Below are 27,469 nucleotides of genomic sequence, written 5' to 3'. Positions count from 1 at the left end.
TGCAGGGGGAAGGCCCCCCAAGATAGACTGGCCATCTTGTGGTAGTGGGGGTCCTATCCACTGAGGGGCTGGGAGGGTGGGGAGACCACCTGTGTCCTCTGTGGGCGCCCTCACTGGCAGGCCTGCTCTCCACCCAGGAGAGTACCCCTGCCCATGGCCCTGGGGAGCAGGCTGTGGTGAGACGCACCCGCCTCCTCCAGGAAGCCCCCCAGGCAGTGGGCCCCGTGCCCAGGGGGCCTCGGTCTTAGAGAACAGAACTGTGCTGTCCTGAGTGACCCCAGGTTGGAGGCATCCACTGAGGTCAGATGGGGGAGGGCTGGGCAGTGAGCCTCCCCGACCTGGACAGATTCATCACTGAGGGGCCACAGGTCACCAAGGCAACGCTTTATTCAATCCCGTCCTTACATCAGATGGGCGTCTGGGTAGTGTGACAGGGACAGCAGCGCACCCTGCCGCACAGCAGGGGACACCTGAGCGAGCGGGCTGGCGCCCGGCAGGCGAGGTCGTGCCCCTTCTGGGCTGAGGGTGAGGCAGACCAGCCGGGCCGCTCAGCTGCCACGAGCGGACAATCGAGACATCGTGACGTCCTCCTCTGAGCTGTTACAGGAACATTAACTCGACGTTTTAATAAAAACATTGTTTCCAAGAAAGGTGACGACACGTGTGAAGCCGGGCCCTGGACACGCGGGCAGAGCCAGAGCCAGCGCACAGGCTGGGGCCGCGGTGAGAAGCCCGGCTCAGTGATAGGGCCCCACGGGGCTGACGAATCGACGGTGAGACTCCACAGTGATGAGGACACGTGTGAAAATTCCGTGACGCTCCGACAGCGTGGGGGGGGCGCAGCGCCAGGGCAGGGCCAACAGCCCCCTTAGCCACCGTGTCACCGCGACTCCCATTTCTAGGCCCACCACGTGCTCCGCCTGCGTCTGAGCAGGGGTTTCAGCTGCGGCGAGTAAGTCCAGGACAGTGAAAGCCACACAAACGCCAGGGGAGCCCGCAGCAGACCCCACCTCATAAGTGGAGGCTCCACTAGCAGCCCGCGCCCAGTGCACGCACGGAGCCCTGCAGCGGAGGGTGGGGGTGGGGAGGGGCACACTTTCTCCCCAAAGCTGCAGGCCACCCCGGAGGGCGGTGGCAGCGGAGGGCACGTGGGGGCCTGGCGAGGTGGTGAGGACAGAGGAGCCGGGCGCGGCGGACGGCCCCATGGGACTGCTCACCAGAAGGACAGCCACCGTTCCTGGTCACTGGCCAGCTCTCAGGCAGGTGCAGGTCACAGCTGAAAGCCAGGCCACGGGAATGCGTGAGGCAACCCTCAGCGCCACAGGGCACAGAGCGCAGTGCGCACACCGATGGCATAGACCGTGTGCCCATGCCCTGTGCAAAGGCTCACGTCTGAGAAGACAAACGCTTACTCCTATGCTGGCAGTTCCTCAGCGCCCGGGAGGAAGGCACAGCTAACTGAGCAGCTCCTTCCCGAGTCCTCCCGTCCGTCCGGGAGTCTGACCACGCCTATGCTTGGATTCCCTAAAAGGACAGTCTTGCCTTGAAGGGCGGGTCAGAGCTGAGGCCAGAGGCCACCTGGCCCTGCCCACCCCCACGCAGACACCTGCCTGAGCGCCAGGTACTGAGAGTGCCAGGATGGTGCCCACCACAGGCCCGGGAGTGGCCACCAGCCTGCGCCTCAGAAGGAGCTGGGCCAGGAATTGGCATGATGGGCATCTGGAGGCCCTGGGGCTCCAGGGCCAGGTCCACCGCTGGGCGGGCGCAGTGGTATCACCCCCGGGCATGGCGCTAACAACCCAAATTAGTAAACTTTCTAAAAGCCACAACAGCACAATAAACACGCACACAGCCAGGCTTCGTTAGTGGCCACGCCGTATTTACATTAGGGTCACGCCCGAGTCAGGCAGACGGCGAATTGGTGAGGGGTTAGGTGAGAATCAAGGTGCATCGAGAAGAGCTGGCACAGACGGGAGGCCCCAGGAGTGCGGCGGTCCTGCAGGCGTGGTGTGCAAGGCCACAGAGCGCTCGGCGTGGCCCCGACATTCGGGCGTCCAAGTCCGCAGACCAGTGTCCTCCTGAGCCGAGGGCCCACGGGCCGGGCCTCCTCCCAGGACACACACGGGCGCAGGCCCGAGCCCCGAGCCGACCTGTGTGGCCACGGGGGGACGCAGACACGACTCCCTGGGGCCGGGGATTCCAGGCTGACGGGCTCTTCGTGGAATGGTGAAAATTAAAAATTGCTTGATGATGGAAATTCCTGATTTATTCCAGACAAAATATTAGACGAGTCACTAATAGAATCGCCTCAGCAGGAAGGGGCCGGGTGGCAGCTACCCCTTCACCTCGGCCGCCTCCTTCTCGGCCTTCTCCTTGGCCTTCTCTTTCTCCTCCACCTTCTCCTCCTTCCCCAGCGTCGCCACGATCTCGGCCACCTGGCTGGTGGAGATGTGAATGTCCGCCTTGTCCACCAGCTCGATCACCTGCACACACAGGAAGGACAGGGCTCGGACCGGCTTCCTCAACCAGCATCGACCCCACGCTGCCCCCAGGGGCCCTGGGCTCCTCAGAGAACCAGCCTCCCACCCCCAGGGGCCCACAGGCTCCAGAGCCCCAGGGAGATGACACGTCGCCAGGGGCACGGTGCTTCCCCGGGGCCCAGGCTGTGGGGGGAACGTCCATCGGGCCAGGCCTGCCCTGGACAGAGGCTCGTGCAGGGTGCAGGGTGCAGGGTGCGGACACCGAGCTTCCGTCCATCCCGGGGGCCCCAGGGAAGGGGCAGGGGGCCTGCACTTGCTCTCCAGCCCCTGCAGCCGGCAAGGCGAGGGCTCCGAATGTGCTCCTGGTAGCCCTCGATTCCCAACGAGACCAAGTCAGCCCCAGCCCAGCACTGGCTGGACCGGGAACCAGGAGAGCCCGTGAAAGCTCGTGCAGAAACGGCCCTGGCGAGCTTCCTCAGGACGGCAGGGCTGCTCCAGCCTTGGGCTGCCCAAGCTCCATGTGCCAGGGACACACGTGGCCCTCAGGGTCACCCCCAGGCCTCCGAAGTCCCCCATACGGGCCCCTCCCCGGGGTCTGCCCATCCAGCCACCGCAGCAGCAGCCCTGCCAGGGCCTCAGACCCACCTTGACCAGGTCGTTAATGTTGACCTTGCCATCCTTGTTGTCGTCCAGGGCCGAGGCCAGGCTGACGAGCTTGTGCTCTGGAATGTGCTTGATCTGCTTCATGGCGCTGATGAGCTCAGTGACGCTGATGACAGTGTCCCTGGGGAGGGGACAGGGAAGAGCCTGCATGTGACAGCCTGCACCCCGTCTCAAGGCTCCCAGGCCAGCCCCGCCCCGTACATGTGGGGAGATCTGTCTTTGGACCAGTGAGGGCAGGTGGGCCCACACAGCCCAGCAGGTCAACCAGGAGCGGACGCTGCCCTCATCTGGGGTGAAGGGTCTCCAACCCGAGGACAGGACAGCACAGAACCGGCCCTGGGGGTGCGAGGTCAGCCACCACCTGGGGGTAGTCATGCTGGGACACCACGTGGGTGACCACTGAGTGCCTGGAGCGAGGTGGCTGCGGTGGGGAGGGCGGACAGCGGCGCACAGGGACAGAGGATGGAGCGCTGACGGCAGCCTCGTGGAGAAAAGAGGCTGATGGGAGGCGGGGTTCTGGCCGAAAACACTGGGTCCAGGCAGGGCAGCTGGGCACCAGGCTGTGCACGCGCTGGTCAGCAGCCCGAACCCTCCGTTGTCGGCGTCCGGCCGCACTCACCCTGCGGGCAGGCCCGGGGCGGTGGGGCCCAGCTTGCCAGCCTGCTGGTCCGCCTCCAGCTGCGTGAGCAGCTCGTCGATCTGCCCGATCATCTGCTGCACCCGCTTGGTCAGCCTCTTGCTGGCCTTGGACTCCTCCACCTCCATCTCCTTGCCCGTCTTCGAAAGCTCCTTCTTAATCTCTTGCAGGTCCTGAAGGGATCACGCAGTGTGAGGACTGTCCTACCACTGACATGCGGTTACACTGTGACTAACACACGGGCACCGCACGCCGCGCCCAGCACACACGTGCTCTGGGCTCCGCGGACTCGGACCCCCTTCTCTAGAAAGGAGACGCAGTCTGTCTGGCACCTCACCCTGCGTGTGTGGCGAGTGACAGATCAGAGTCAGAGGGGGGCCGGGGGGGGGCATGAGTGTAGGAGGAACCTGCTCTCTCCAATCAGCCATCTTTTCCCAGCAGAGCTGTGGAAGCATGGCTCCTTTAAGTCCCATTAGGAAGTGATGCCCCCAGCCCTGCAACCCTCAGGCCCCCAGCCCCGCACTCACTGTCCCCCCCCGGCCCTTCACCCTCAGGCCCCCAGCCCTGCACTCACTGTCCCCCCATCCCTTCACCCTCGGGCCCCCCAACCTCACACTCACAGGCCCCCCCGTCCCTTCACCCTCGGGCCCCCCAGCCCCGCACTCACTGTCCCCCCCCGTCCCTTCACCCTCGGGCCCCCCAGCCCCGCACTCACTGTCCCCCCCCGGCCCTTCACCCTCGGGCCCCCCAGCCCCGCACTCACTGTCCCCCCCGGCCCTTCACCCTCGGGCCCCCCAGCCCCGCACTCACTGTCCCCCCCGGCCCGTCACCCTCGGGCCCCCCAGCCCCGCACTCACTGTCCCCCCCGGCCCTGCAACCCTCGGGCCCCCCAGCCCCGCACTCACTGTCCCCCCCCGGCCCTGCAACCCTCGGGCCCCCCAGCCCCGCACTCACTGTCCCCCCCGGCCCTGCAACCCTCGGGCCCCCCAGCCCCACACTCACTGTCCCCCCCCGGCCCTGCAACCCTCGGGCCCCCCAGCCCCGCACTCACTGTCCCCCCCCCGGCCCTTCACCCTCGGGCCCCCCAGCCCCGCACTCACTGTCCCCCCCGGCCCGTCACCCTCGGGCCCCCCAGCCCCGCACTCACAGGCCCCCCCGGCCCGCACCTCGCTGTAGTCCTGCACCCTCAGCCCCGCACCTCGCTGTAGTCCTGCACCCTCCGCCCCGCACCTCGCTGTAGTCCTGCACCCTCAGCCCCGGCCCGCACCTTGCTGTAGTCCTGTACCCCCAGCCCCGGCCCGCACCTCGCTGTAGTCCTGCACCCTCAGCCCCGCACCTCGCTGTAGTCCTGCACGTCTTCCTTGAGCAGCTCCAGCTCCTCCTTCTCCTTGGTCAGGGGCGTCTTCTGCTCCTTCAGCTTCGAGCAGGCGTCGCTGAGGATGTCGATCTCCTCCTTGGTGATCTCCTCCTCCTGGGAAGGAAGCAAAGAGCCCAATGAAAGGGGTCCCTGGGGGGGGCGGTTCTCAGGCGGGGCACAGGCCGCCCTCCGCTCCCCTCCGTCGCGGGCGTGGCGCTGGTCACCTTCACGCCCTCCAGGATGGGGGCCGTGTCCTTCAGGGCCTCTGACGGCAGGGTCGCATCCACCACTTCCGGCTGCAACTCGGCCACGGGCCTCCCAGGGGCAGCTTCCACCGCTTCAGGCGCCACTTCCTTCTAAAACACAGGCCGGAGCTGCTCAGTGCCACCCACCCCACGGCCTTCCCCAGGTGCCCACACCGCGCTGATGTGCTGCCGGCCGGAGAGCACACTCAACAGCCGGCTACGTGACGGTGGACTCGGGTCGCCCAGTAGGGTGACCTGCCTCCGTCGGTCTCAGTGCAGGAGACCTGGTGACCAGGGGCGTGCACAGCCCAGCCTCTCCCGCCCTCCGGCCCTTTCCTGACCCCAGCATGGAGCTGCGCGGGGATGTGTGTGGGAGCTGGAGCCCACCAGGGGCCGGGGTCCTGAGCACAGCCTGGGTGGGCTAAGCTGGCCCCGGGGCTGCCCGAGCACACCTGCCCGACCGTGCCGACCACCCAGGAGGACAGGAGGGCCCTGCACAGCCCCGCCCGGGCCCAAGCCCAGGCCCAGGCCCATCCCCGAGGCAGTGCCTGCAGAAGTGGAGCAGGAGCCGTGCTGCACCCAGCGCCGGCACTCACCGCGGCCTCCGAGCGCCTCTGCCGCTCCTCCCGGTGCTCCTGCCGGATGGCTGCCTCCTCCTGCAGCGTGGCCTCCAGCTTCGCCTTGTTGTCCACCTGCTCCCCCTCCACCTCCGCCGCCTTCACCTGCGCTTCCTTGGCCTTCAGAGAGGGCGCGCCTGGGGTGAGCCGTAGGCTGCCACCCCCAGAGGCCCACACCCCTGTCCCTGACTGTCAGCCCCCGGGCTTGGAGGGCACAGGACGTACTGCGGGGCCCCAGCTGCAGGGGCACCATGAGGCCCGAGGCCACCCCATGAGTCTCACAGGCCCTCACCACTCAGGAAGGATAGACCGAGAGAAGGGGGTGAGTGGGTGGGCGCAAGGGTCCCATGGCTGTGGATGGTGTCCTGTGGTCCTGCCCTCCGAAGCTAGGGGCCCCTTGGAGCACAGGGCAGGAGGGCCTCTCGGCCACACGTACCACGATCTCGGGGAGGGTCTGCAGCGTGGACTTGAGCTGGTCGGCGGGCGACAGGGTGTCTGGGAGGTACATGGCTCGGGACAGGATGAGCAGCGACGTGGGGATCTCCTGCTGCAGGTGCAGCTCCAGCCACTGCAATTGGAGGCCAAGACCTGGACTCACCTGCCGGCCTCACCTGCCGGCCTCGGCCCACCCACACCTGAGACCTGGCCCTCTGGGAGAGGGGGCGGGGCAACAGCCACAGCAGGACTTGGGTGGATGGGGCTGATTCACTGCCTCGGCTCCTGACTCGATGCCCACCGGTCAGCTGCACGAGATGCCTGAGGACCCTGAGTTAGCGCCAGGCGGACAGGCCTCCAGGCGCCAAACACTGATGGACAGATTCGCTGCCAGCCAAGTCCTCGCTTCAAGATGGCACCAAGCCCTGAAGGTGGCGTTTGTGAATTCCCTCGGCTGGGGGGTTTACCACCTACTGTGGGCCCGGCACCACATTAGGCTATTTTAGTGACAAAAAGACAACATTCAAACCAACAAGAGACCCTGACAATATCTGGACAAAACTGGACACAAGACGGAAATGAGATGAGAAGGAACTCAAAGAACGGGGAGAAATGCTAAGGAGAGTAAGTAACCAGAGGAGGGAGGGGTGAGAACACTTGGACCGCAGGCCCGAGCGAGCTCCGTGAGGCAGGAACGCCGCGTGCGCTCTGGCCCTCGGCAGGCACAGGGCAGGGCCCGCCACGGACCACACAGAAGACAAGCGGAGGCGGAGCACATGGCGCGACAGAGGGGACCGGTGCGCTGCGCACTTGCCTCCACCTGGAGGACGCGCTGACCCCCCTGGGAGGGGCCGCAGCATGGTGGTCAGGAGGTGGGCCACTGGGCGCCCGCACGCTCTCCACCTTCCACCTCCCACCTTCCCATGTGGCAGGCGAATCGCTCTGAGTGCCGCCTTTCCCAGGGCCGGTCCCACCGGGGCGGGCAGAGCTGCCTGAGCCTCTGGAGGGAGCAGGTGCGCTAAAGCCTGGCCTCGGTGAGACATGCCCGTGTCTCCAAGAGCTAACGTGGCGCTCACCTGCCCAGACAACGGGAGCAGACAGACAGGGCAGGACTGCACTGGGAGCCACCGCGGCCTCTGCACGTGGCGAGCACCGGGCACCACAGACCGAGTCAGGCACCTGTGCAGGCCCCGCGCATGAGGCCCGGCTGCTGCCCATGAGCCCGCAGGACTTGCAGGTCTCCTCCACGCTTCCCACAGGAGCCTGAGCGGGACTGACGGAGGCCCCACGGCCATGGCCCTGGCCCAGCCGCTGCGAGCACGCACCTGCTTCAGCTGGTTCCGCAGGCGGTCTTCTGTGACTCCCAGGGCCCGCATGCCTCGCGCCCGACACGCCGCCTGCAGCTCTTTGACGTTGAGGCTGTCCACACCCTCCTCTGCAATCAGCTGGAAAAGAAAGTCAACACGTGGCTGCGCTGTCGTTCTGAAAGGGCACCAGGGGCTCCCGGCTTAAAGGCCACACATGTGGGAACCATGTGCCCCTTGTCAGCCACGGCCCTCATAGGCTCCGCTAAGTCTCACACGCCCGACCAAGGCCCCGCCTGGGTGTGCAGGGACAGGAACTGACCAAGGACCTGGGGAGCACACACGGCCAGGACCAGCCCCAAGACCGGAGTCTGGAAGAAGGGCGTCTCCACCCAGGCCCGCGGGGAGGGTCCCAGCACCTGTCCCTGCCCACAGCCCACCCAGCCCAACCCGAGCATTGCTGTTTGCTGGACGAAAGAGAAAGGGCAGAGAGCAGAGCGACCATAGGCTCCCAAGATGTCTCACAGCCTCAGCCACCGCTCCCAGCCAGAGGGAGGAGAGGGGCCCGCAGGAGTCCCCTAGACAAGGACGTGGGCTCAGCGCCAAAGACACCGTGCAAGGGAGGAGGGAGGGAGGAGAGCGGGGAGGGGGGAGGGAGAGAGGGAGGAAGGGGAGAGACAGAACAGCAGGCGCTCCCCATCTGTCCCCACCCCCCACCTCATCTCGCAGTATCCTGAGGGGGACAGGGGCGCCCCCACCCCATCTTCTTAAACGTCCATCCTGAGATGAGACAGGTGGTGGTAACCTGCCGAAAACGGGCCCCGTGGTGACATCGCCCCAAGTGCAGAACAAGATCACAGCCAGGTGACAGCAGGTCCCTCCCGCCGCCTCCCGCCCAGCCAGCCCCAGACCCGCAGATTCGCGTCGGGTCTTCGTTTCGCTGCATCCGACGCACGAGCGCACACAGGATCCATGTAACTTGCGGGGATCCCATGAAGACCCATTCACACAGGCTGCCGGCGTATCAACAACTTGCCTTTCCGTGCCAAGGAGCACGGCCCAGCACAGCCCTGGTCACACTCGCCCACTGAGGGCGCCTGGCTGTGCCCAGCACGCAGTGCTCAGGCAGAAACTGCATGTCTGCTTCTGGCCCCCATCCTCCTGGGGGTTCCGTGATCCCACTGCGACCTCTCTAGTGTTTCTGGGTGGCCCTCCTGTGTGTGGACCCTGAGAAGTAAGACACCTACTAAAAAAGGGCTCCTGGAGGCTAACTGAGCTCGAATTTCCAAAAACAGAGCCTAGCACGGCTGGTGTGGCCCAGTGGTTGAGCGCCAACCTATGAACCAGATGAACCAGGAGGTCCCGGTTCGATTCCCAGTCAGGGCTCAGGACTGGGTGTGGGCTTGATCCTTAGTGGGGGGCATGCAGGAGACAGCCGATCCATGATTCTCATCATTGATGTTTCTCTTTCTCCCTCTCCCTTCCTCCCTGAAATCATTAAAAAATATATTCAAACAAACAACATCCCACAGCCTGGCAGCTGATTCTGCACAGGCCCTTCACTGGCGGCACTTTAGGAGCCGCACTGCCCGGCCGCCAGGCGTGTCCTTGCTGCCTGAGCCAGCCCACACCTGTGGCCACGCGGGCACCACACCTGCGTGACCGGTCCGGCTGCGCGTCTTCTCTCCTGTCCAGGTGAGCTGGAGGAAGCTCCCTCTTCCACTCGCGCACGGAGAGCCCCACGCCACGGCGCCATCACTTGTGCTTTCACCACCGAACGTCGTTTGGGAGACACGCGAGGAGAGCCTGCTAGACTGATCTGACGTTCCTTCCTGGTGTTCCAGGGCCCTCCCTTCACTTCCTGCTTTGAAAACCTCCGTCAGGGTCTTCGAGGACAGGCCTGCTGGGGACACACGGTAGCTTTCCCTCTTCTGAGGTCTGACTTCCTCTTCGCCCAACAGGGAACGTTGCTGGACACAGAACTGTGGGCTGACATTCTGTATTCTTTGTCCTGCAGGCAAGATGCTGTTCGCTCTCATCACTTACAAATGACTTCTGTCCTTGAAGGCTCATCAGTTTGAAGGCGACGTGTCCTGCAGGATGTGGGCTGCTTTGGGTTTGTCCTGTCCGCGGTTCCCTCGGTTGCTTACATTCGTAGAATTGAAGGACTTTGGGAAGTGTCCAGCCATGACTTCTTTGAGCACTTTTCCAGCTCTGCCCTGTCCCTTCTCTTCCCGGAGCCCCCACGACATATCTTAGTTCTGCAACAGCCCACAGGTCCCGGAGGCTCTGACCCTTTCTCACTGTCCTCTTTGTTGTTCACATGTTAAATTCTACAACTTCCCTAGTTCACGGAGCCTGTACTTTGTCCTGTCCATCCTACTGGAGGGCCCACCACTGAGTTTTCCGTGCTGGACTGTGCCTGGGCATGAGGAGTAGCTTCCTACTGGAGCCCGGGCGTGTGGAGTATGACGTTATGAGACTGGATCCCATTTCAGTCCTCTTAGCTGCCCCTGACAGGGCTCTGGGAGAGTAAGGGGCGCTACTCTAACCATCTTTATAGATTTTGCAATTGGTTATCTGGCATCTGTTGATGGCCCAAGCTATTTGCATGTCCCTGGCAGCCCAGCTTTCGTGGGTGCACAAAGTCACCTGTCAACCCTCTAACCACAAACCCCGACCTCTGCTTCACTTCCTGCCCAACCAACGTCTCCAGCTGGCCACCCCACCAGTGACAACGGCCCAGCCCCTTTCCTCCCGCCTCCCCTGCTGCCGCTTCCCGTTCAGGGGCACTGTGGCCGTTTCCAGGGAACCTGGAACAGCAGGCTCCCTTCACGGGCACCGATCTCTTTGTGCATCAGCCAGCCCACAAGCTGCACCCAGGTGCATTCTGGGACAGGCACAGTGCTGCTTCCATCCTGCACGCTTCCCAGTGTTCCCTGGCTGGGAGGCAGGAGAACCGCGTTATGCCTGCCACCACCGGCACCTCCCGCACGGGGAGGAAGTGTCCTAGGACTGTCAGGTGGGTGGAGGTCTCACACCCACCCGTGGACGCGGGGCAGGGCCAGTGTTTTCTGGGGTGTCTGGCTGGAGTCTTCTCTCCCAGGGCGAGGCTGTCCTGCTCTTGGCCGAGAGCAGGCTCTGGACTTGCCAGTGTTTCTGTCGCCCAAGGCTGGGATATGAGGTACGAAGACGCACGGTGGTTCCTGGGGTCCCAGGGCCTCCCCACACCGCAGTCCTCTCGGGTGTGCTCCCTGCATCCTGTCCAGGGAAAGGGCCCACACCCCTTATTGACAGCGGAGGCTTGGAATCTGAGGCACTTCACGGTGGGATGGCTTGTCCAAGGTCACAGGACGGGTGAGTGGCAGGGACTCAACCCGGCCTCAGGACGGGCCGCCCGCCGCTCTCCAGCAAGGTGGTGCCCCGAGCACGCCCTCCCCGGGACAAACGCACAGGGGCCACAGCTGAGCTCCTTTCACCCCCACACACTCAGGATGACCAGGAAGGGTAGCTGCCCCGAGAGCCGGAGAACCCAGGGACCACAGGACACAGGCGCGTCTGGAGACGGGAGAGCGACCAGGCTGCCAGGGAGTGAGCTGGCCATCCGGGAGCCGCTGGGCCCAGCGGCATACGCCAACTCAGAGCAGGCGGAGTCCAGGCAGAGACCACTGCTAAGAGGCAGCCATCTTGCCAGGCTAAGGAGCAGCGGGGGTCCTAGGGCTCAGTCCAGAGAGCAGAAAGCACAGGAACCCCCTGGCGTCGGGCCTCACGCTAAGCGGGCACCGGGGAGGAGCTGGCAGAGCCTTGTGCAGCAGGCAGGCACCTGGGCTGTGCCATGGGAGCTCCAGGCAGAGGGCACCCCGGAAGCCAGGCCAGCCCTGGGGTGATGACCTTGTGGGGGCTCCTGGAGGAGGACACCACCCAGAACCTTACTTCAGACAAGGTCTCTATTTGAAAAAGCTAAATACGACCAACAAGCCAAGCCCCGAGAGAAAACAATATACACCTGTTTCATGCTGTTCCTGGAATAATTAGACGTAAACTAAGACTAGCATGTTCAAGAAAACAGACAGCAAGATGGACAGCTTTATGTGAGAAATGAAATCTTAAAAAAAAAAATTCTGGCATTGAAATGAGGAACTGAGAAGTGGGTCTAAGAGTAATTAAACCCATGCCCTGGCCGGGCAGCTCAGTTGGTAGAGCATCATCCCGATACACCAAGGTTCAGGTCTGATCTCCAGTCAGGGCACATGCCCAGGTTGCAGGCTCAATCCCCAGTGTGGGGTGTGTAGGAGGCAGCCGATAGATGTTTCTCTTTCTCTACCCTCCCCCTTCCTCTCTCTAAAATCAGTAAGAATATATGAAATTAAAAAAAAGAAACTTACTGGAGTGTTGGTTAGGTAGCAAAAGACTGGCTACAGTAATGAACAAGCTATAACGCACTCCTCCGAGGAAGCGTCAGCCAGGCATTAGAACGCACCTTCCCAATGAGCACTAGGCCACATGGGAAGATCCGATGCCACGCCAGGTGGGAAGTCACGTGGACGGCACGATCCCAGTATCATTGATCCCAGCAGACAGCACCCACGTGCCCACCAGGTGGGCACAGCCGCCATGCGAGGCTGACAGACCACCAGCGACGCCACCCCTACTGCGAGGACGGCCAACCTCGTGCTGCCGCTCACCTTGTCGTCCGCCTTGATGGAGCGCAGCCGCATGGTGAGCTGGAAGCGCAGGAAGTTGTTGGTGCCCATGGACTGCAGCTCCAGCAGCTTGCACAGCGCCACCAGCTGCGGCCGCGTGAGGTTGTCCAGGGTCAGCTCGTCCTCAAACAGTTTGGAGAAACGAATGATTTCCTCATTGCTGGGTCTCTCCCCGGTCTCTCGGATCTGCAGGAGCAACGCCGGGTGTTACTCACGGTGGGGGCTGTTCCCTGAGCACGCACAGGCATGCGAGCGCGTGCGCACACACACACGCACACACGCACGCACCTGCGCACAGCACCCCTCCCAGGCCCGGGGGCCACTCGCCCCAAGTGAGGAAATGAGGACCAGGAGCTGGGGGAGGTGGACTGCCTGGACTATCAGGCACAACCTCAGAACAGCCCCTAAGACTCAACCCCGAGGGCAGCCCAGCCCGGGGTGTAGGCTGGCGACTGGAAGAGGCCCGGCCTCCTCCTGCTGGCAAGGAGGCCCTGCCACTCTCCCCCCACCTCAGCCATGGCTGTGGAGCAGCCTGTGGTCCATCCTCTCTCCTGCCCACCCCCCGCTTGTCACACTGCAGGGTCTTAGGTTCCTCATTTGCCAAACTCTCCCTCTCCTGGGGCTGCTGCAAAGTCGGAGGCAGACACAAGTAACTGAATGTCAGCAGGTTCAAGTTCTCGGACTGAGGTTCAACCTGAGTGTGGAGGGAACCTCCATAGACCCTGGGCAGCAGCTGCCGCCCGCCCGCCCGCCTGCCCGCCCGGGGAGGGGGGTCAGGAGCGCCCCCTGCTGCTACAGTAGAAAAAGGGAGGATGGCAATGAGGACCACTCCCCAGGGAAGGCAGGTGGCCCGAGGCTCTAACCAGCACTAAGGACAGTGGGCTGAGGCCACAGGGGCTCCGAAGCATCAGGGCACCTTCTGGAAAAACAAGGAGAAGTCTTTGGTGGCGCTGCCCGTGGCCGCCTTGTTCTTCAGGGCCATCTCCTCAATGGTGTCCTGGAGGAACTTGGCCAGCTCCAGCTTGACCCGCAGCTCCTTCTTCAGCCTCTCCTCCTGCGGGGCAGAGACGGGCGCTACCCTCTGCCCAGACCCTCCCCGACGAGCGGGGCTGGAGCGTCCCCTCCAGCTCCTGCCTCCCACTGTGCCACCCAGAGCAGGGCTGGCAGAGTCCACACCCGGCTGGGCACATGTCCCCACAAGACTCCCTGACCGAAACAGGCAGGGCCCGCACGGCCGGGGGCTGGCCCGCATCCCACCCCACGAATGGTCTCAGCCCGGCTTGAAGACACGGGTCCAGAGCAAGCATGCTGCAAACACATCTAAGAGAAGGCGACCCCCCCCACGGGTGTGGCCACCGCGAAGGAACACGCCCGGAGCACCTTGATGGACTGGGTCTCGAACGTGGACGGCAGCATGTTGGGGAAGAGCTTCACCACGACGGGCAGCAGGAACTCCATGAAGGGCACCACGATGAAGACCAGGAAGGGCACCAGGCGGAAGAGGTCGGCGCAGATGCGGAGGAACTGCAGGGAGCGAGCGGCGGGGTCAGAGGTCATGGCGCGCGTCCTGCAGGCCGGGAGCTCCAGGCCACCGGGACCCACAGGAACTCCCGGGCCGTCCCTCTCGGCCGGGCCTGCGGGAAAGCTGGCTGGGAGCAGCACCCAGCGCTGGGGCCTCCGGGACCCGCCCCAGAGGCACTGACCCGGGACCCTGGGGTCCTGCTCTGGGGAAACAGCTGCGGCAAACACAGTGCTGCCCACAGGCGGGCCTGGCCGGACGAGAGCAACCACGAGGACGGGTCGTTGCTGGGGAGGCTGTGGCCACACCACCCACCCCCAAGGCCGTGCATTTCTCTGGTTCTTCCTGAAAGGGCTGGATTTAGGACTGAGCTGCATGGCGATCGTTAGAGAAAACCCAAGTGCCTCCCCAACATAAACACACTGCCCCGCCACTAACGACGTGGCCACTGGGGTCGTCAGAACCCACCAGGCGAGCGCGCAGCTGCCACTCACACGGCTGTGGGCGGAGAGGCCAAGGCTGCCTCTCCATGCCCTCACCCCACACCGACGGACTAGCCCGCAGGCCTCTGGGGAGAGAGGTCCCATCCAGAAACACCCCGCTGCTGGGTGCGGGTGCTGTGCTCCCGCCGGGAACCAGGGCCGGGGGGGGAGGGGGGGGGGCAGTGCGGAGGCACTGGAGGCCAGGCCAACACCCACCTCTCCCAGGCCACGCAGCCACGGCTCTTCCAGTCTCTCCTGATGCTCCCAAAGCAGCAACCTCCTCACTCACGCCACCTCCCCGCTCACCAGCTTTGCTGCCTTTTCCGCACATTCGTTTTCCTATTTATTACCCTACGTTTTTCATTTGTTTACAATGCATTCTTGTTTTTATCTTATGCTCAAATGGTCCCAGATTTGGCCATGGAAAGGCCTGTCAAGTGGGTGCTGCGTTTTGTTTATTTTGCTGTGTTAATCCTCACCCACGGGTATTTTTCCAGTGATTTTTAGAAACATCGATGTGAGAGACACATTGATTGGTTCCTCCTACAGGTGCAACTGAGGACGTGTCTTAACCAGAATCAAACCTGCAACCCTCCAGTCCTTGGGCCGATGCTCTAACCACTGAGCCGGCTAGGGTCAACTGTGCGCTTTGTTTTTTTTCATAACAGCACATATTGTCTTCAACGAAGTAGCAAAAACCCTGTAACTTTCACAGCAGAACAGGGCAGGGAGGGGCAGAAGAGAATCTGAACCATACAGCCTTATCTTGCGAGTCCCCAAAAGGCAGTGTGCGTGTAACCCCTGTCCAGTAAACACTAATTGGGAAATTCTAATCCAACTGTTCTTCAAAGTACCCATCTGCACCCTTCTCCCAGCATCCCTTGGACTCCAGCCAGTAAACACTCCTATGTGGTCCATGGAACCCTGAGCGCAGCATTAAGCCAGAAGCCAGTGCTCACAGGTCACAAGCAACCCCTGGCTGTGACCGAGGCCCCTCTTCTCACGGAGGAGCCTCTGTGTCAGCCTTCAGGGAAGGACACTCCAGGGCCTTTCCTCGGGCTCCAAGGCCCTGAGGGCTGGAGGCTGCCCCTTGTCCCCTGGGACTCAGCACAAAAGAAAAGACACGGGGGGCCCGGGAGCACAGATCCCCAACAAGCCATGCCAACAACCTGGAAGGAGGTGCACAGCCCAACGACAGGGGAAAGCAACGAGACGGAAAAGGCAGGTCCCCAGCCCCCGCGACACAGCTCAGCAGGCAGGGCCCCGTCGGCGGGAGAAGCAGCCAGAGGACCCCAGCACCAGCGCCCAGAGGACAGGCCCGCGGCACCGGGCACCCGGGGCGGGCGTGCGCATTACCTGCCTGCGCTCGCGGCGGGTCAGGCTGTGCCCGTTGAGGATGCGCCAGAGCATGCGCGCCGCGATCTTGGTGTCGATCCAGAGCAGGCGGAAGCCGTGGTAGTAGTGCTTCAGCTCGTCCAGCACCCGCTGCCCCAGGGACTTCTTCACCACCACCTCCGAGGGGGGGCTGTACACCGGCCCGCCCTCCTCCAGCTTCTTGTTCTTGTCCTTGAGGGACTTGAGCGACTTCTCCACCACCGAGTCATCGCGCAGCGCGGGTGAGGAGTGCCAGCAGCGCGCGGGCGGGAGCTGCGGCTGGGCGACCAGCAGGCCCGCTGGGGCCGGGGCCCACGGCGCTCGGGGCCTCCGAGTCCAGCAGCCCAGGGGGTCGCCTCCGAAGGAAAGGTGCACGGGAGCACAGCCGCCCAGCGGGACACGCCTGGGACGGGAGAGCAAACAGCCATGTCTGACCTCCCCCTCCCCCACGCACAAAACACCCTCCACTTCCCTTCCTGATGCCTGGAGCCCACCCAGCCCTTCCCTCCAGAGCGGGGTGGGTGGAGGAGCTGCCACCCCCGGAGCCACAGGGGCGGGGCCTCACAGGGGCAGGCTGGACACTAACACAGGCAGCAAAAGCTGGACCCGGAACAGACACCCCAGCTCTGGGCGGGTCTCCCAGGCCCGTCCCCACAGGCTCTGAGAATCTGGGGGTGGCCCTCTCCCCACAGGTGGCCTTCTACAAAGACCTGCCGTTCCTGAGCACGTCCTGAAGGTCAGCGAGGACGCGCCACGCCAACGATGGCCTGGGCCTACCACCCGGGCGCCCACAGGTGTCTGCACAAAATGGCAAACACCAAGAAGCCTTTGCCAAGCCCACTGCCTCCCACTCAGCCCCTCGCTGCTCCCCTCCCCCAGCAACGGGCAGGCGCCGCTCCCTCAGGCCGCCTGACCCAGCCTGTCCTCCTGGCCCGTGACACTCGAATCCATCCCGCCTGCTCCGTTCCCCTGCACCGGCTCCGTGAAGCCCCGTGGGAGACCACAGCGGGCTTCCGTATCTGCGCCCCTGAGCCCTCTCCATCCACACTCGGGCCCCAGGGCGCCCGGGCTGTGGCCGCCCACGTAGGCCAGGCTGCTCCCTGGGCCCCCACAGCTGCATCCTCGGGTCCACCCACAAAACGGCCCTGGGAGGAGGGCGGCAGCAGCCTGAGTGCCTGGAGCAGGGACCGTGCCACCTGCAGCTTATGGTGCCCGGCCAGAGCCTGGCACCACCCAGGGTCTGCACTCGATGAGGAGACCCTCTTCCAGCTGCAGCAGAGACAAAGACTACAGGGCCAACTGGACAGCTGCCCACAGTCCCTTCCGTTTCCATCTCCCACTCGTCTGTCACTGAAGCCTCTCCTTGGTCAGGCACAAACCTGCCTCCGGGTGGCACAGGCTCCGACTTACTTCAGGGCACACCCAGCGTCTCCTGCCAGTCACCTCTCGGCACCTGGCTTGCCGCTGGCAGGGAGGACCTGCGCCCTGGAGCAGACTGTCCCAGTTCAAATGCCACCTCCACTACTTGTTGCTGTGTGACCTCGGGCAAGTAACCTCACCTCTCTGTGCCTCAGAATGTCCTCTGGAAGTGTGTGTGCTGCCACACTGTGTGATAGCATCTGGCACAGCACAGGAGTGGCAGCTATTGCTACTGCCCACAAAGTGGGTGAGAAGCTGCCAATTGGGGGGGAAGAAACTCGTAGCTTATCGTGGGCAGGTACAGCTGGCACAGGGCACCGCCATCCCCCCACCTCTGCCGCCCCACTTCTGTCCCTCACACCCTCCCTGTCCTGAGTCTCAGGCCCCGGGGGACAGGCTGCCAGGGCACAGGAGGGCTGCTCGGGCTCGGCAGTCCCCTGACCACTGCAGCAGTGAGACTGTCACGCCTGTCCCGGGGGACAGTGGCCACACACACAGATCAACCTTCCTCCTGGGCTCATCAAGCTGAGTATCCAATTTCCACCCGCCATTAGCCAGGAAGCCAATGGCTTCCAGGAGAAGGCGTGACATCACAGTCTTTAGGGGCAGCCAACAGGCTCGGACAGATGTGTGCAGTCAGACTGAGCTGAGGAGCACCTGGTGTGCAGCGAGGGCCTGCTGCCTTTCAGCACATTAGAGAGATTGTTACTAACACTCTAGCCAGAAAGGGGAGCTATTTTCAAAAGCATACGGTGTCATTTATTATTTAAAAATCCTGAACTAAACCAATCTGGGCACGGCCACCTCTCCGGGGCAGCTGGGACAGGTGGCATCGTCAAGGCCGCCCCTGCTCTGCCCACACCCGCCAGAGCGCCCAGCACCGAGAAGCACCGCCCCTCACCTGCGCGGGCAGCAGCGCAGCCCCTGCACCAGCCACACCTGTTTCTCTTTCCTCCCCCCTTTTCATAGGTCACCTTCCCACTCGGGGAGCCCCCGGGGGAGGCAGCATGTCAGCAGGGAGCACATGGTCACCGAGGAGGGCCCCTTCGAGCACAGGCCCGCGTCGGGGCTCCCCTCGCTGCGCGTTTCACTTCAGGACGCAGGCTGCGTCCTTCTCAACCAGCCGCCTGCCATCCGCCCAGAAGAGCAAGGCTAGGCAGCGCCTGGCAGAGGAGCAGGGCTCACGGTGTTGGCTCACGGGCCACTAAGCTCCTGGTACATGTCCCCCGGAAGGGACAGCCCACCAAGACAATGGCCCGCGGCCGGGACACCACTGTCCTTCAGGGACACGACACCAGAGGGGCAGGGCACCTCTCTGCCCAGAGACGAGAGAAACCACAGGCCCCCACCCACAGCACCTCAACGCCTGCTGGAGGCCCAGGCCCCGCACCACCCACCTAGCAACCCCTCGTGTGTGCGGGGAGCACCTGGCCGACACAGCCCAGCGTGTGAACAGTCACACCGTGAAGCGTAAGGACACAGACGGCCTCCCGCTGCTCAGGTTTTCCCACTGAACGAGGTTATAGTCTGGTCCTCAGAGCTGGTGCCTCCCTCTCCTCACTGCTGGGGAGAGGTCAGGAGCAGCGGGGGTGACGTCCACGACGAGGTCGAGGACCAGAAACTCTCCACCTGCTCACTCATCCGGGCCTGAACCACTTCAACCAAAGACTGAGATTACAAAGCAACTAATACAAATGGCTGCCACTTGCAGATGCGTCCGTGTTACTCAGGATTTCTTATATTGTGCCATCAAAATAAGGAGTAAAATTTTTGGATGCTGAAAATGACATGAGATTCTGCCTCTCATCTATAATTCCTAATTCGAACCTATTGTTTAACTTTCTAAAGAAAGTGTTTAACTTTCTAAAAGTTGTGAACTTATAAAAAATATCAATAAAGCACAGCTTTTGTTTTAACTAGAGGCCCGGTGCCTATGCACCGGCGGGTCCCTCAGCCTGGCCTGCACCCTCTCGCAATCCAGGACCCCTTGGGGGATATTGGATTGCCAGTTTCGGCCCAATCCCCGCAGGCCAGGCTCAGAGACCCCACCGGTGCACGAATCTGTGCACCAGGCCTCTAGTATGCATATATGATCTTTGGTTAATCTCTTCCCACCCCCACCCCCCCCATTCCCTCTGAGACTCATCAGTCTGTTCTATGTTTCCATGCCTGTGTGTTGAGCGTCTGCCCCCTGGTGGCCAGTGTGGGTCACAGCTACCGCTCGAATGGTCGCTTAGGTGTATATATAGATATGAACCATGAGTGCAAGTATATTTGAATCTTAGAGGTTCTCGACAAAGTCAGCACCCATTGCTAATAAAAACTTTAAAATGAGAAAAACAAGCTACTGTTACACAAAGCAGTGCACACCAGACACTGTGCTTGCTATTGTGAGGACGCACGCATGACCACAGCTGTCATGCCTGGCCCCAGAGACAACAGGCCTGGCTACTGAGGTCCGAACTGCAACCACACAACCAAGGCCCTGTGTGGAGGACGACCCCCAGCACTAACTACAGAGGCTACAACAGCAGCTACAGATGCTCAGGGGAGCTGTGTGAAGTGCCGGCCCAGGAAGACAGATGTCCTGAGTAAAGACCATCCCACCACCACACAGGTCATCTCTGGGAATTGTCGTAAAGGCAACTGTTTAACTTTCTAAAGAAAGTAAGTGTGGCCCATATAAAGAAACTGACATACCTTCTTCTGAAAGAGAGAAAAGGTCTTAATAAAACTACTTACACCAGGGACACCGTATGTGAATTAGAAAGTTGCCTGGCTGGTGTTGCTCAGTGATTGAGTTCTATTCCCAGTCGGGGCATATACACGGGTTACAGTCTCAATCCCCAGTGGGGGCGTGCAGGAGGCAGCTAATCAATGATTCTCTCATCATTGATGTTTCTCTCTCTCTCCCCCTCTCCTTTTCCTTTCTGAAATCAATAATATGTGTGTGTGTATGTGAGTGTACATATATATATTTTTTTAAGTTAACATTCCTCTCCCTGGCTGGGTGGTTCAGTTGGTTGGAGCATCTCATGCACCAAAAAGGCTGTGGATTCGATGCCTGGTCAGAGCGCATACGGGAGGCAACCTATTGATGTTTCTCTTTCTCCTCCCTCCTCTCCTCTAAAAATCAATAAAAACACATCCTCAGGTGAGGATTTAAAAAACGGTAGTGTTCCCCAATGATTTTATGGATTTAATGGCATTTCAGTTACAATCCCAAAAAGACCATTTTAGAACTGAAATAATCTCACTGAGGGACAGCCCAGAGACGAGGCGCGGCCCAGGAACAGCCGCGCCCACGGGGACAGGCCGATCAGCGGCGCCTGGGCTGCTCCTGCAGGTGAACCCAACCACACAGCCGCCCCCAACCTGGCTTGGCCGTCAGGACTCTTAGCCAGCGGCCACACACCCAGCACTGACTGCCAGCCGGGGCCGCCTCCTTCACGCACCAGGACCAGACCCCCGGGGCCACAGGCCCTTGAATGCTCCTAGTCCATTTCAGGATGAAATCTGCGAAGACCAGGAGTCCAGATGTCCTCTGCTCATACATCAAAGGCTCCCGTCGTAACCAGAAGGGTTCCACAGCCCTGGGGCCACAGAAATCCAACTAAAATCAAAGCCGGGAGCACTCTGGCTGCAGGAGGGCCAGGGGGGCTGCTGCTGGGAGCGGCTCCTACACAGACTTTGTTGTGTCCCCTCGAAGGCTGTGCTTCTGCCGGCCCTGCCATCAGATACACACACATGAGTGCAAGGCTGTGGGCAGGCTCATGTGAGCACTCCATAAAGTCTTAAAATGGGAAATACGCTTGAGCACAATTTTGCTTTAACAACCACCAAGTTTTGGTTGTTTGGGGCATGCAGGAGGCAGCTGATCAATGATTCTCTCTCATCATTGACGTTTCTCTCTCCTCTCTCTTCCTCTCTGAAATCAATACAAATATATTAAACTATATATACATGTTTGTGTGTTTTTAAAGAAGCAGAAACATAAAAAATAGAAGAGCAGGAGACACTGGCTCCCCAAATGGAGGGATCCCATCGTTCCAGCAGCCCCCGAGGCAGACACGCTTACTTACAGGCGGCTGATCCACCCCACGGCGCTGGCACAGCTGAGACAGGCGTGGTCCCCCGGACTACCTGCAGCAAAGCAGAGGGAACAGTCAGTTCACACCAGGCGCTCTATGCTGACCCTCGGCGAGTCTGAAGGAGCCTCTCTAAGGTAAGCTGCTGGAAGCCCGAGTGCCTGCTAAACAGTTCAGGGTGCTGCCAGGCGAAGGGTTTGCCCCGGGATGGCCCGGTGTCTTGGGGGGGCTCTAGGGGAGAAGGGGAGCCCGAGTCAGCCCCTGGCTCCTCATCTCCCAAGTGGAGACACAGGCTCCGCCAGCCAAAGGCCCCCAGGGGACAGCTCCCTGCTGGCTCCAGCTTGGCTCTGGTGGGCAGAGCCAGAATGAACATGACCCCAACGCACAGGCAGCCCCACGTGCAAGCAAGGCCACACCCAAGTGACCCACCGCTTCCCCTGCCCACACGAGGGGCGAGGGCTGAGAATTACTGGAAAAACAAACGCCAAGAGTAAGCCATTTCTTGGCTAAACACTGATGAGCACACAGCGCAATTTTCGGATCTGGTTGTATGTGTGACCCTCTCTCTACCTCACTAGCCCCCTCAGCATAAGTGCAGGGTCATCCACATGACCAGCCTGCGGGCCTCCTGGGGTCAGGCCCTGTGCCGGGAAACAGCCTGAGGGGACAGGACAGTCCTGAGCCGCTGGGCGCAGGCGGGAGCCTGGAGGCGGCTGGCAGCAAGGCTGGCAGGAACAGGCCGGGGCTGCTGAGAGCCAACGCTGGGCCAGCAGGAGAGAGAAGACGGACGGGGCCGCGGCCGGCCCCACCCTAGGCCCCGCGGTGTGGCAGGCGAGGTGGACCCTCTGAGGACATGGGCTCCAGCTGTCACTTGTGAAATTCGATAGGAGGCTGCTGTCAACACGGACTAGTCTCACTTTCCTGTGCAGAAAGCTGTTCCCATCAAACATTAAATTTAGAGTCTTGCTCGTGGACGTCAGCCTGGCTGTAAGTGGGGGCTGGGCTCACAAGCTCGGTCACCATGGTTCATAAAGTACCTTTCCTATTTCACGAGTGACATTTCCTGTTAACATTACAAAACACACGGCCAACACACCATCCAACCGGGGAGCCCCCAGTTGTCTCCCAAAAAGAAGTCTGCCCCTCACCCCTGGCCTGTCCCCTCTGCCTGCCCAGGCCAGCCCCCCACCTCACGTGGGCTCAGAAATGGCTCCCCACCTGCACATGCCCCCCAGAAGCCAACAAGCTGCCACAGCTCGAGGTGGCATGAGTTCACCCCCCCTCCTCCCTTCCCAGGCTCACTGCACTCTGCAGGCCCCGCCCCTGCAGCAGCGAGGTGGTCCGTGGACACCCCCTCCTCCTGGAAGCCCTGCTGTGTTGTCTTTTTCCCACAACAACTCTCCCACACCAGCTGTGTGTCCTACCATTCAATTCTGACACTAGCCGGGGTCAGTACAGACCCCAAGTTACACGAGACTCCCCGCCCACCCTGCATACGTGTCAGCTGCAAGGAGGGTGCCCAGGCTGCCCACGTTCTACCAACTACAAATGCAGGTCCCTGAACCCCTCACCTGACAACGTGCTGGAATGACACGGGACCCGGGAAAGCGCTCTCCTTGCTTCTGCAGTTTGTTACAGAGGACACGGTGCTGCCCAGAGGAGGAGGCACAAAGCTCAAGGTCCAGCCGCCCTGAATTCAGAAGCTTCCTCCTTGTGGGGTCAGCAGGTGCCGCCAACCCAGAAGCTCCCCACGCCTCCCTGTCCAAGACCTTTATCTTCAGTGCCTGGTATGACTGGTTACCTGTTTGACCACTGGCGACTGAGCTCAATCTCCAGGCCCCCACTGCCCCCCCCAGAGGTTGGGGGTGGGGTAGGAAGGTCCAGACCGCTAATCACAGGTACTTCATTAGCATACACGCAGGTTAGAGGCAGAGTGGCTCATTATATATCACCCAAGATCACTCCACCCTGATCACTCCAGAAACTCCACCCACCAGCGCGGCTCAGTGCCTGAGGGTCGATTTATGAACCAGGAGGTTCAATTCCCCATCAGGGCACATGCCTGGGTGGCGGGCTTTACCCCCTGTGCGGAGCGTGCAGGAGGCAGCCAATGGATGATGTGTGTCTCTCTCTCCCTTCCTCTCTGAAATCAATAAAATATATGGGAGAGAGAGAGACACATCAATGATGAGAGAGAATCATCGATCAGCTGCCACCTGCACGCCCCACACTGGAGACCGAACCCACAACCCGGAGATGTGCCCTTGGCGAAAATTGAACCCAGTACCCTTCAGTCCACAGGCCAATGCTCTATCCACTGAGCCACACCAGCCAGGGCCTATGTATATATTTAAAAATATGAACAAGAAATCCCAAAGGGCTTTTGGAGCTCTGGCAGGAACTGGGGGAGGGACAGAGACCAAGTGTATTTCTTCACACTCCACACCTCTCTTCACCGGGCCGGATTCTCCCCCACCAGCTGCCCCACCTCCAGCTCCCCCGCAGGCACTCGTGCCTGAATACCTGTGGGTACACCTGACCCAGCGTCCATGGGCACCTGCCATTCCACAGCTCTAAGACCCCGGCTCCCCCAGGTGGCTCCTCTGAGGCCCCCGTTTCCATAATGGCCGGGGCTGGGAGCCTCCCTGATGGGCGCCTGCCCTCTGCCCTCACACCCAGTCCCTGGTGAAGGTGAAGGTGAACCTGGCCCGCCCGCCTCTAGGCAGCCCCAGGCCCACCCCAAGCGTGCCCTGCACACAGCACTTCCTCCAAAGAGCAGCGTGCCGATGGGGGCGGGGGAGTGGCTGCAGAGCAGGGGGACCTGGCACACCCCGCCTGGGCCTCTCGCTGACAGCGGGCGCCCTGGACCAGGTGGGATGAGGGCGCTCCACCTCTGTGGTCCCCTCCCCAAGACCCGGAGAAACGTGGTTACATCCCCACAGAGGAGCAGCCACAATGTATCCGACCAGTCCTCCCGGAAACCCAGGAAGCTGGAGAGAAACTGGCTGATGCGCGTGGTCTCCTGGCGGTCGGTGAGAGAGAAGCGCGTGCAGGACAGGACAGGAGTGGACAGGAGAGTGTGGAACAGGGAAATGGTACCGGAATAAGGGCATCGACCGGCGTGGCCGCAGCTCAGTCTCCGCACTGGCTCCGCGACTCTAACAAAGAGGCGCCCTGATGTCAGATGTCAGATGCCAGCACCGGGCCTGCACCCGAAAGGCCACAGCGGCCGGGAGCCCGCCGCCCACAGCAAACCCGCTGCCTGGCGGCCACCCCACGGGGGACATGACCACAGGGAACACGCGTGACCCCGAGACGACACCGCCACCCAGGCTGGCCCCCTCCCACCAAGCGCTATTCGGGCGGGGGCCGGGGCGCCGTCATCAGGAGCCGGCGGCGGGGAGCGGCGGGGCCGGGCTGGGCGGCACCGGCACCGGCACCGGCACCGGCACGCAGGCCCTTCCCGCTGCCAGCGCTCCAAAGGCCCGGCAGCCATCGCGGTTGAAAAGTTTCCAGAATCGCGCCCTGGGAGGCTCCTTTCGCTCGAGTCTCGGTCTCACAGGACAAGCGTCCTCTTTCCCGCAACCTGGGGTTCGTGTGCGAGAGGGGGGACGCCGAGGAGCCCCGCGTTGGGTGTGATTCCCGGGTCACAGCTGGGGTCGCGGGCGCCCCGGGTGCAGGCGCGCAGGTCCCACCGCAGGTCCTGCCCGCGCGCCCGCCCCCCGCCCCCCGCCCGCCGCCTCGTCTCGGGAGCCCGGGCAGCGGCCCAAGGACGCGGCTGTTCCCGTGATGGGCGCCGCGTTCCACGGAGCTTCCCCGCGAGAAGCGCCCAGCGGACGGCAGCGCGTTCCCTGCAAAGCTCTCCCGGCCCCGCTCTGCTCGCCGCGGCCGGCGGCGGCTGAGGTCACGGCGCGAGCGAGTCACAGGCCGCCGCCCGCCCGCCTCCGGGACGCACGGCCCCCGCGCCCGGCAACCGGCCCGCCCGCCGGGGCGTGGCGCAGGGCAGGCGGCCGGGCCCAGCCGGCGTGACCCCGACCCGCCGCCCGGAGCCCCCTCCCCGGCTCGGTCCCCCGGCCCCCAGCCCGCGCCGACGGCGGAGCACTTACCCCCCCGGGCGGCGGCGCGGGGCGCCGGGAAGCGGGCGGGCCCCCGGCTGCGGCAGCTCCTCAGCAAGATGGACGCCATGTGTCCGGCGGCTCCCGCCTCCTGCGGCGGGCTCTTCCTCCTCCTCCTCGCCGGCCTGGCGGCGGCTCGGCCCGCCCGCGCGGACGGTTGAGGCGGCGGTTGGCTGCCGGCGGCGGGCGCTCAGCTCAAGGACCCGGCACCGGCGGCGGCCATGTCCCGGCACAGACGTCCGGCGGCGCGGGGCGGGGCGACGGGCGCCGCTCCCATTGGGCCCCTCGGGCGCCCGCCGCCGGCCAGGTGAGGGCGGTCCCGGCGTGCCCCGCGGCCGACTACCGGTCCCGGCGTGCCCCGCGGCCGGCCCCGCGCGCTGCATTCTGGTCCTCGCCGCGCACGCGCGGAGGGAGCAGTGGTGCCTGCGTGCGGGTCCTTCCGCGTCCGGAGGCGGCGGGCAGCGGGGGCGCCGCCGGGACTGAGGAGCGCGGCCCCGCCGCTCTGTGGTCGGCCTCGGCGCCGCGGGGCCCCGGGTGTCGGAGCGGCGGCCGGCGCACAGCCCACACGCCGTGTCCGCCGTCGGCCTCGGGTCTGACCTTGGGCCCCGCCCTTAGAGGAGGTCACGCCCGCGGGGTCGGCGCGATCACCGGGGGCAGCGGGCTGGGGGCGTGGAGCCGGCTCCCCCTGCAGGCAGCGCCCGTCGGCCTGCACCCGACCCCTCGCACCCGGCTCTCTGCGGGGCCTCGCCGCACGCCCCGTCCCCCCCCCACACCCCCCCCGCCTCCTCTCCCGCCTCGTCCGTCCGCCTGAGCACCTGTTCTCTGGATGCACGAGCGCGGGCCCCTGACCCTGCCGGCTCCCTCGCCTGGAGAGGCTGGGGGACCTGCTCGTCTTCCCGGAGCTTCCCCGGAGCTTCCCCGGCTCCCGCTGTCACCGTCCGAAAGGAGCGTAGCCCTCCGGCCATAGTTTTCCCAAAGCACAACTGCCAAGTGCTGCCCTAGCGGTGTGGCTCAGTGGATAGCGCGTACGCCTGCGGACCGAAGGGTCCCAGGTTCGATTCCTGCTCAAGGGCACATGCCTGGGTTGCGGGCTCGATCCCCAGTGGGGGGTGTGCAGAAGGCAGCCAATCAATAATTCTCATCATTGATGTTTCTCTCTCCCTCTCCCTTCCTCTCTGAAATCAGTAAAGAAATATACTTAATAAATTTTTTTTAAAAACTGCCAGGTGCTGGGCCAGTTTGGCCTGCCGTCCTCATCCTGGCGGGAGAAGGTGCCGGGCAGTGCAGGGGCTTTGAAATGACATGACATGGGCACTGGGCGGTGAGCCCCATAGACGGCAAATGCCAGTTAATCCGAGCACACGAGCCGGAAACCCAGACTCCGCTGCCCACAAACGGTAAAGCCAGGCCCTTCGCCTGCCCGTCCCCCTAGGAGGCCCAGGGGTATGAGGAAGGACGATCCTTGCTCCTGCGCCCAAGGCCAGGCCGGAACCAGGGTGGACAGGCACTCGGGTCGGACAGGGCTGGCACTTTAATGCCCAAGGTGTGTAGGAGTATGTGTGCCCGAGCGCCACAGCTGGCGGCTGCCAGGGCTCTGTCCCCAAGCCTGGGAGGGGCAGCGGGGTCCCGGCGGACCCCAGACAGCAGGAGGCGGTGGTGGAGGGCAGAACAGGGTGTCTGCAGAACTTGGAGAGACATGGGTTGGGGAGCGGAGGAGAAAGCGCCCACCCTGTATTGCCCGAGGCTCCAGGTGTTTAAAAAAAATTTTTTTTAATGCAGCAACACTGCTCATCTGCCCTTGAGATGACCCCCCAGCCCTGCCCAGTGAGGTGGGCGGGAGAAGTGAAAAACAGGGTCCCCACAGGGGGAATGTGTCTGAGTTCTCCGCAGCCCAGGCTGGTTGGGGTGTCAGAGAAACTAATTTCTTTTTTTAATGTTTTTATTCATTTCACAGAGCGGGAGAGAGAGAGAAACATCAGTGATGATAGAGAAGCATTGCTCAGCTGCTTCCTGCACGCCCCCTCCTGGGCT

The 27,469-nt window shown here is 62.8% G+C and overlaps 1 protein-coding gene across 3 annotated transcripts; it reads right to left on the bottom strand.

Moving 5' to 3' along the window:
- Positions 1-1,858: 1,858 nt before the first annotated feature.
- Positions 1,859-25,694, bottom strand: LETM1 (leucine zipper and EF-hand containing transmembrane protein 1). 3 transcript variants are annotated; one of them, XM_070400460.1, is made up of 14 exons: positions 25,430-25,694; positions 21,318-21,378; positions 15,799-16,219; positions 13,822-13,965; positions 13,358-13,495; positions 12,424-12,627; positions 7,760-7,879; positions 6,436-6,567; positions 5,979-6,119; positions 5,362-5,493; positions 5,117-5,251; positions 3,763-3,953; positions 3,126-3,264; positions 1,859-2,483 (listed from the first exon to the last, which is right to left on the bottom strand). In XM_070400460.1, exons 1-14 carry the CDS (start codon positions 25,506-25,508, stop codon positions 2,334-2,336), a joined length of 2,187 nt encoding a protein of 728 aa, XP_070256561.1. In that variant the 5' UTR covers positions 25,509-25,694; the 3' UTR covers positions 1,859-2,333. The 3 variants fall into 3 exon arrangements, with proteins under 3 accessions (XP_070256561.1, XP_070256577.1, XP_070256570.1); XM_070400476.1 differs by lacking the exons at positions 15,799-16,219; positions 25,430-25,694 and having other exon boundaries at positions 21,318-21,332; XM_070400469.1 differs by lacking the exons at positions 21,318-21,378; positions 25,430-25,694 and having other exon boundaries at positions 15,803-16,041.
- Positions 25,695-27,469: the final 1,775 nt, after the last annotated feature.

Source organism: Myotis yumanensis, unplaced genomic scaffold (assembly GCF_028538775.1).
Source record: "Myotis yumanensis isolate MYYU_CA2020_CCGP unplaced genomic scaffold, mMyoYum1.0.hap1 SCAF_1, whole genome shotgun sequence".
Taxonomy (NCBI): Eukaryota; Metazoa; Chordata; class Mammalia; order Chiroptera; family Vespertilionidae; genus Myotis; species Myotis yumanensis.
This window is presented reverse-complemented; position numbering and strand designations above follow the sequence as displayed.

Coding starts and splice junctions, on each gene's coding strand:
- LETM1 (XM_070400460.1), bottom strand. CDS start 25,508: ATGGCGTCCATCTTGCTGAGGAGCTGCCGCAGCCGGGGGCCCGCCCGC. Junction 5,494..5,978: donor AGAGGCGCTCGGAGGCCGCG/GTGAGTGCCGGC, acceptor CCTGTGTTTTAG/AAGGAAGTGGCGCCTGAAGC. Junction 3,954..5,116: donor ACGTGCAGGACTACAGCGAG/GTGCGGGGCTGA, acceptor TGATCCCTTCAG/GACCTGCAAGAGATTAAGAA.